This window comes from Neovison vison, chromosome 2 (assembly GCF_020171115.1).
Source record: "Neovison vison isolate M4711 chromosome 2, ASM_NN_V1, whole genome shotgun sequence".
In the NCBI taxonomy this organism is placed as follows: domain Eukaryota; kingdom Metazoa; phylum Chordata; class Mammalia; order Carnivora; family Mustelidae; genus Neogale; species Neogale vison.
In genome coordinates, this window is record NC_058092.1 from 76,349,571 (window position 1) to 76,358,266 (window position 8,696).

Below are 8,696 nucleotides of genomic sequence, written 5' to 3' on the forward strand. Positions count from 1 at the left end.
GATTCTAGAAATGCAGTCACATGTGTGATTTCTTCCTTACATCTCCTGACTGACATAGTAAATAATTGCTCCCCACTTTATCTTCTTGGACAGAGCTTTTGTAACTCTTGTAGTGAGACTTCTTCTCTTCCCCTTAACCTCATTCTTTCATTTTTATCTGCATAGGGTCTTGAAGAAGTAAACTCTTTTCCTGTAACATAATTTGCACATGCTAATTTATTATGATAAAGTCAAATTGGCATCTTTTTGGTTTAATTTTAGAAATGTGGTACAATAAAATAAAAATGTGGGCTCTGGGTCCAGGTGGCCTGAGTACGATGACAGTAGCAAGTGACTTAACTTCTCTGTGCCTTGATCTCCTCAGTGGTGAGAATGTTCCTACCAGTTGATTCAAACAGTATTTTGCCTCCTGCTCCCTCATCTGCAAGAAGATGCCCTCTCTCTTACCCAAATCGCAATGGTAGGAGACTCCTGGACATTCTCAGGGCTTGCTGGTTTTGTTTTGTTTTTTTTCCCCAACAAATTATGGTATTGGTAGACAGATTAAAGTTTTCAATGTAATGTCTTGTGTGAAAAGCCAGCAAGTTTAAACCTAATTGTTTTACTATGGAGTGCTTCTGTATTCTTTCATACCTCTCTTCGGAGAGATGAAATGGTCTTTATAAAAGCTTAGTGAATTATGAAGACCATTTGCATCCATCTATGCATGCAATCCAGGATATGGGTAGAAAGTAAAGGGGAGAGGATCAAGACAGGAATTTCTTCCACATTTCCTCCTGCCAATCCTGTTAATTCCCATACACAACCCCATCTAATCCGGGGAGCCATCCAGTCTGATAAGGGGATATACTTCCCACACCAATGACTGATTCTCCCAGGCTCCAGGGAGAGAAGAAATGCAAAATTTTAAAACACACAAATGTTCTCTAAATACTTTGTTGTAAGTTCTTCTGTGGCCTCAGAAAACCACTGTGTTCTGTGTCATAACTTAGACCTGACGAGCAAAGTCAAATAATTCATTTTCCCGGCACGTGGGCAGGGAATGAAATCCTGGTGCCGGAATCGAACATTGTATTCTCCAGGCAAAGGAAATGGACGTTTATTGGATGTTATGGCTGCTGTCTTCACACTAATGACATTATCAGAGCTCTTTGAATAATATAATTCGAAAATATTACTTGTGTGTTTCAGGTCATGCAAGACAAGATCATCTGCCTTCCGAAAAGAGTCCAGCCTTCTCAGAATCACTCTTCTGTGTCCAATGTCTCTCAAGCAGTTGCCAGCACCACCCCGCTGCCTCCCCCTAAGCCGTCGCCTACCAACCCCGCCACCGTGGAGATGAAAGGACTCAAGACAGACCTGGACCTCCAGCAGTACAGTTTTATAAACCAGATGTGTTACGAGCGAGCCCTCCACTGGTATGCCAAGTATTTCCCTTACCTAGTCCTCATCCATACCCTGGTCTTCATGCTCTGCAGCAACTTTTGGTTCAAGTTCCCCGGCTCCAGCTCCAAAATAGAGCATTTCATCTCGATCCTGGGGAAGTGTTTTGACTCCCCTTGGACCACACGGGCTTTATCAGAAGTGTCTGGGGAGGATTCAGAGGAAAAGGACAACAGGAAGAACAACATGAGCAGGTCCAACACCATCCAGTCTGGTCCGGAAGGCAGCTTGGTCAACTCTCAGTCATTAAAGTCCATCCCTGAGAAGTTCGTGGTTGACAAGTCCACAGCGGGGGCCCTGGATAAGAAGGAAGGTGAGCAAGCGAAGGCCTTGTTTGAGAAGGTAAAGAAGTTCAGGCTGCATGTCGAAGAAGGCGATATACTCTATGCCATGTATGTTCGCCAGACGGTGCTGAAGGTCATAAAATTCCTCATCATCATCGCGTACAACAGCGCCCTGGTTTCGAAAGTTCAGTTTACCGTGGACTGCAATGTTGACATTCAGGACATGACCGGATATAAAAATTTTTCTTGTAATCACACCATGGCCCACTTGTTCTCAAAACTGTCCTTTTGCTACCTGTGTTTTGTAAGCATCTACGGACTGACGTGCCTTTACACCTTATACTGGCTGTTCTACCGTTCTCTACGGGAATACTCTTTCGAGTATGTCCGCCAGGAGACCGGCATTGATGACATTCCGGATGTGAAAAATGACTTTGCTTTCATGCTTCATATGATAGACCAGTATGACCCACTGTATTCCAAGAGATTTGCCGTGTTCCTGTCTGAAGTGAGCGAGAACAAATTAAAGCAGCTGAACTTAAATAACGAGTGGACTCCTGATAAATTGAGGCAGAAGCTGCAGATGAATGCCCATAACCGGCTGGAACTGCCTCTCATCATGCTCTCTGGCCTTCCGGACACGGTCTTTGAGATCACAGAGCTGCAGTCTCTAAAACTTGAAATCATCAAGAATGTGATGATCCCAGCCACCATCGCGCAGCTCGACAATCTCCAGGAGCTCTCACTCCACCAGTGCTCAGTCAAAATCCACAGTGCAGCGCTCTCCTTCCTGAAGGAGAACCTCAAGGTCCTGAGCGTCAAGTTTGATGACATGAGGGAGCTGCCCCCCTGGATGTACGGGCTCCGGAATCTGGAAGAGCTCTACCTGGTCGGCTCTCTAAGTCACGATATCTCCAAAAACGTCACCCTTGAGTCTCTGCGGGATCTCAAAAGCCTTAAAATTCTCTCTATCAAAAGCAACGTTTCCAAGATCCCGCAGGCCGTGGTGGACGTGGCCAGCCATCTCCAGAAGATGTGCATCCATAACGACGGCAGCAAGCTGGTGATGCTCAACAACTTGAAGAAGATGACCAACCTGACGGAGCTGGAGCTGGTCCACTGTGACCTGGAGCGCATTCCCCATGCCGTGTTCAGTCTGCTCAGCCTCCAGGAACTGGACCTCAAAGAGAATAATCTGAAGTCCATAGAGGAAATCGTTAGCTTCCAGCACTTGAGAAAGCTGACGGTGCTCAAACTGTGGCACAACAGCATCACGTACATCCCAGAGCACATCAAGAAGCTCACCAGCCTGGAGCGCCTGGCCTTCAGTCACAACAAAATAGAGGTGCTGCCTTCCCACCTCTTCCTGTGTAACAAAATCCGGTATTTGGACTTGTCCTACAATGACATCCGGTTCATCCCGCCCGAAATCGGAGTTCTGCAGAGTTTACAGTACTTCTCCATCACGTGTAACAAAGTAGAGAGCCTTCCCGACGAACTCTACTTCTGCAAGAAACTGAAAACCCTGAAGATAGGGAAAAATAGCCTCTCGGTACTTTCACCGAAAATCGGGAATTTGTTATTTCTTTCCTACTTAGACGTTAAAGGCAATCACTTTGAAATCCTCCCTCCGGAACTGGGAGACTGCCGAGCCCTGAAGAGAGCCGGGTTGGTTGTGGAAGACGCTCTGTTTGAAACTCTGCCTTCGGACGTCCGGGAGCAAATGAAAGCGGAATAACTTCTTTTTCTTTAAAGCTTCACTGAACCGTGCTTCTACCAAATACAGTATAAATAATTAGGTAGTCTTAATGCCTTTCCTATTTTATTTTTTTTTTCTTTTTCACACAACACAAAATGTACACAGAGATTGAGTAAGGAGTCTGTATTTTTTAATAAAAATTTAATTGTATTTTTTCAATATTAATATTTTAAAGTTTTATTTGTCCTAATGTATCTATTATTGTTTTCTACTGACAGAAACAGGTGGTTCCAACTGGGGGTTTTTTTTTGTGTGTTTCATTTCATTCTCGTGAAAGGGAGGGAATTTTAAGTTGCATGCTTTTTGGTCTTTTTTAAAAACATATTTTGCCAAGGTGATTATTTTGTTTGTTTACACCTGTCCAGGGTCCTTATATTTGTTTTCCTTGTGTATGTACCAAGGAGTCTGTACTAGTCATCGTCCTACTGACTGCCTTCTGCACTGGCCAAGTCCTCCGTCCTACAGAATTCTCTCTCCTCTGGAGGGTAAATTCACAGAAGTGCATTGCCACAGACCATTGTTTTCAAAATTTCTCCTCATCTCCAGCAGAACCCCACTTGTGTTATTTCCTCTACTTGACGATCCATGTGATCGTTAGGCTAGGATTTTGTTACATGAGTGAAGACAGTAATCTCTTCCATGCTGAGCTGATCTGAATTGGTCATTTCCCATCTTATAACTGATTTGCGTTCTCACCAACATTTCAAAAATATCGTTTAAAAACAAAGTACAGGGGCTCTCCTCCCCCCATCTCACCCCTGCCCTCCATCTGAATATTGCTATGTAGTACTGGTGAACCACCTTAGAGAAGCTAAATTTATTTTAATTAAAATAGGTAATTAAATTTAAAAATCAGAATCAGAAGCCTGGTTTTTAAGTAATGTAATAATCTTTGATATCTTGATATGTGGGTACATCAGATGGAAAAAATATTCCCCGCTGAAGCACTCTTTGATAGAACTGGGGCCCTGTAGCCAGGTGTGCTGGTGGCCCCAGGCGGCGGTGGGGCCGGCCACCGCTTCCCATTCTGCCTGCTCCACCAATAACCCACATCCCCATAAACTGAGCTCCCGTAACCCTGCCCATGCTGTGGATGCGAGTGATGCAGACACAGGAACTCCTTCTGCTTTTTGGCTTAAAATAAGCATCTCATCTAAAATGGTCCTGTTATTTTTTTTTTAAGGGGTGAACAAATTGCTAAGTGGATGTCACTTAGAAAATAATTTTTGCTTGATGGTCAACAGGGCTTTTCCTTATCTTTGTATTTAATCCAACCTAGTAGATGCATCTTGGGCAAAATCTGTTCCTGATTTTTCTGCTGTGTAGAACAGGAAAATGAAAACACTTTTTGTGCCCTCAATCCAAGACTGGTATCGCTGATTGTGGGAATTTTGTTTTATGTAATAAATTCACACTTGACTGTTTTCAGAACTCTAGTCTCACCTAAGAGAGTTTTGTGACTTAACAATGAAAGGAACTAGGAAGATGATTTGGGGTTTCAAACTAACTGCTTTTAAATTTTATGCCTTGATCCCAGTGACTTTGCACAGTGCTGCTCCAAGTCACATACAGAACACAACTTCTAGGAACCACACAGCAGACACACGTACCTCAGTCGTGTTTGAGATGTAAAGAGTTGTTATGGAGGGAAGATTTGGGAAAGAGATGCTTTTCATTTGTTTAATAATGAAATCAAGAAGTCCGGGATGCTTTATGACTTCTGCTCTTGTCCAAGTACCAGAACAGTGATTTTGTATAACTTATTTCCCACCTAGAATTGAAATGATATGTTGAAGAGAGTACATGGCTGTATTTCTTGTGGGAGAGAATATTTGATTCCAAAACATAGTTAGGATCCTGATTATGAACAATGTGTTGTATTTACAAACACAGACCTCTTTGTTTTAAGCAAACAAACTAAAGACTTGGAAGATTCTCCATGACTGAGTATGACAAAAACACCCTCTTGAAAGGTAAGCTTAAATAACTACTGGTAAAACACTGGGTGCACTACTTTTCTGGATAAAATTTATAGTTGTTTTCTATATCACCCTTCAAAAGGGATCTATTCAGGTTAAAAATCATTCGTGCTGACATCTTTATCTGGTGTTAATTCATAATCTCACATGGGCTTCACAACTGAAGTAAGGGACTAGTAAGTAGTTTTATCACTTGTAATAATTTGCTCCCAATTCTAAAAGACTCTGATTTGCTTGCTTAATGATGTCACAGGCTGACCCCTAACCTAAATTCTAAATAACAGTCCATAAATCAGTATTGTTCTGTGACTTTATGCTTTAATGAAGAAGGAAAATTCATAGATGTTTCTATTGGATTTTATAAAAATTCCAAAGTCTCAAACTTCATCTGGAGTCTCAGTTTTCTGACTCTGGCCCTTTTTAATGTCATGAGTTTTGGTTCACATTTATAAGCAAAAAGTATTCAATTGCATTTAGCCTTTAAATGGGAAACTCAGGTAAATGAACTGATGACTTTTCTAAAGTCCTTTAATGGATCAACTCAGTGTAAAAGGGGTATTTACCTAATCCCTTTCTGTATTTTACAAGTGCTCTTGCTAAAAAGGAACAACTAGCTCTATTTCTCCAACCTCTATAGGATTCATGAGAAACTGCTTCTGTCAGTGGAAAAGCACCATAGGTGCTCACCACGCCTATGGCTGCTGGAAGCCCATGATGGGCGCGCTTTCTGGTCGGTTTTCATGGTTAAGCACAGAACAGGTATCTGTCTGATGAGGGTCTGCTTGAAGCAGAACATAGAAGTATATCCCAGTGGAACTCCCCTAAGAAGATCACACCTCAGAAAACTAGTTATGTGATAGGTTCTTGTTTCATTGTTTTTTGTTCTTTTAACACTCTTAACATAAGTGTTCTTGATACAATGAAACAATTGTAGATTTTTCTTTGTTCACCCACCTTTTCCCTGCCATTACATTTCCCCCGAAGCTGCTGTAAAGAGTTCCAACAACTTACACGGCATCCTGTTTGGCAGGAAGGCCTGGAAAGTCACCTTCTAGGAGTATTTCGTCCATTCAGAGGTGCCCCCGTATCTGCCTCTCAAGCCATCTTCTTAGAGAGGGTCTGAAACAAGCTAGCATCTTTCTCAGGCTACTTGGGATGAGGAAGGTCCAAGTTCTTGCAATATGCTGTCTTATGATTTCTGATATTAAGAAAAAAGAAGAGAGATTCTTTATATCTCTTCTTACTATCTCCCCCAAGAGGATTTTTGCTGTTATTTTTCCAAGTCTATCATCTAAAAAAAAAAAAAAAAGTCCATTTTTAAGTAGTTTATTCTACTCTCTAATTTCCTACCAAATACCTGATCAATAGTAATGCTATACTTAAACAGTGGACATCCATGATCCATCGTGATGAAAATGGTCAGCATTACTTAGTAGTGACTAGATTAGATAAATTTTCATATAATTTCAATTTGTGTTCTCCCGTTAATTCTGAATGTCATAATGCTCGTCAAGCAGTTGACATTTTTGGTAGGATCTCAGTAACTCATAGTAGGGCCCCACGGTAACCTTAAGTTAGTAAAACAAGTAAACAAAACAGCACAGTTATGAGTGAGGGAATGCCTCAAGGGTCTGTAAGAGATTCTCATCCTTTCTTGTCAAATCAGACACATTGTAAGAAAACTTGGACAGTCTCGACCAGACCTGCCCTTGATTTTTCAGATTTCGGCCTCAGTGACATGCTTTGGATACAATTTCACGGCAGCCTTTCAAACGAGGTGTTCCCGCTCATTGCGTCTTCCCAGAGCCATGCACGACAAAGGTAACATCCTGAGGTTCATTCTGGGGAGAGGGAAGAATATCCTGCCACCCCAGGGAATTTTTTCTTTATCAGAAGACTGTGAAAAGGGGTTCTTTGAACAGCTTGTTGGCCATGTGAAGTAACAGTTCCTATGCATGGTTTTTAATGTAGTTATACATTTGCTCTCTCCTGAATACAAGTCCCTCTCCCACCTGATTCTGCCTCTTGAATGAATGTTTTTACTGGGTTGAAACGCAATGCCTTATGTGCTCCCTTCGTCGGTCTTCCTGCCACTTGTTTTCTCCCACTGCGTTCAGACTGTGTCAAATGCTCTTAAAACCTCTAAGACTGTCCAGAAAATGCTTGAAAGTTGATTCATTGTAGTGCAAATTCCCAATAAAATGTCTTCATGTTATTTGGTTATGTAGTACACAGGAACAGAAAATAACTTAAATAAAGTCATTTTTGTAATTTAAAGTTGAGATTCGTCCCTTCTTGGGTTACAGAAGTCATGTTTATCCTTTGTATTTCTCCCAGGCGTTTGCATCTGCCCTTGCGAAGGCTCTCTGGGCTGCGCAGGAAACTAGCCCACGTGCCTTCTTTCACTTCATGGCGAGCTAGTTTCTGCAACCATGACTAATTATTTCCTCCCTTAATTCGGTGAACTGCAGCATCTACCTCAGGTGCCCCTGGAGTTCCGTTTGAGTAATTAGCGCTCGAATATGTAGTCTGGAGGGCAATGGCGCTGCCTTTGCCAGATCCGATTATGCGATTGCTGTCCCACGTGGCTTTCACCAAACACTGTTACCGTAATGACTGTGCTTACTTAAAGGAATCAGAATGGTTCTGCTCAGCTAGGAATCGTTTATCACACACACTCCGGACTTACAGATGCCTTTTTAAAGAAAATCCCATATACCACTTATGCATAAGAAAATTGTGATGGGTGACTTTTGAAGCTAAATTGTCACTTATATTTTTCTGTAGTCCTTTGTGACCCCACTGTTTTACTGATTATCAACTGATAGCCCTTGGGAGAAAGTCTACAGGAGACAAGGAAGGATTCTGAGAGTGGCAAGAGGCCCTGCAAATTTGTGCATGAGAAACACACAGGCGGGCCCCTGGGTGACTCAGGGGGTACCGAGTCTGGCTTTGGCTCAGGTCCCGTGGGCTCCTTGCTCAGTGGGGAGCCTGCTTCTCCCTCTGCCTGCTGCTTCCCCTGCTGTGAGTGCTCTCTCTCTCTCTCTCTGACAAATAAAATCTTTTTTTTTTTTTAAGTTTTTTTGAAAAAAGAAGCGCAGGATTGTGTGGCAGCTGGAGAAATTTTGGAGACGTTAGCTGAGAAATGCAATAGAATGGAGACAGCTGATGATTTGTTGCAATTGCGATATGGAGAAGACTGTCTCCTGGTACCTTCCAATGTCCCATCTT

At 42.3% G+C, this 8,696-nt stretch overlaps 1 protein-coding gene across 1 annotated transcript in view; it reads left to right on the top strand.

Annotated features, from left to right (window-relative positions):
• The window catches only part of LRRC8C (leucine rich repeat containing 8 VRAC subunit C), an 82,176-nt gene extending 74,434 nt beyond the window's left edge, over positions 1–7,742 (top strand). The window contains exon 3 of the mRNA XM_044238650.1: positions 1,192–7,742. Within this exon, the coding sequence (XP_044094585.1) occupies positions 1,192–3,465 (2,274 nt within the window). The 3' untranslated portion in view covers positions 3,466–7,742. The remainder of the gene's footprint in view (positions 1–1,191) is intronic.
• Positions 7,743–8,696: the final 954 nt, after the last annotated feature.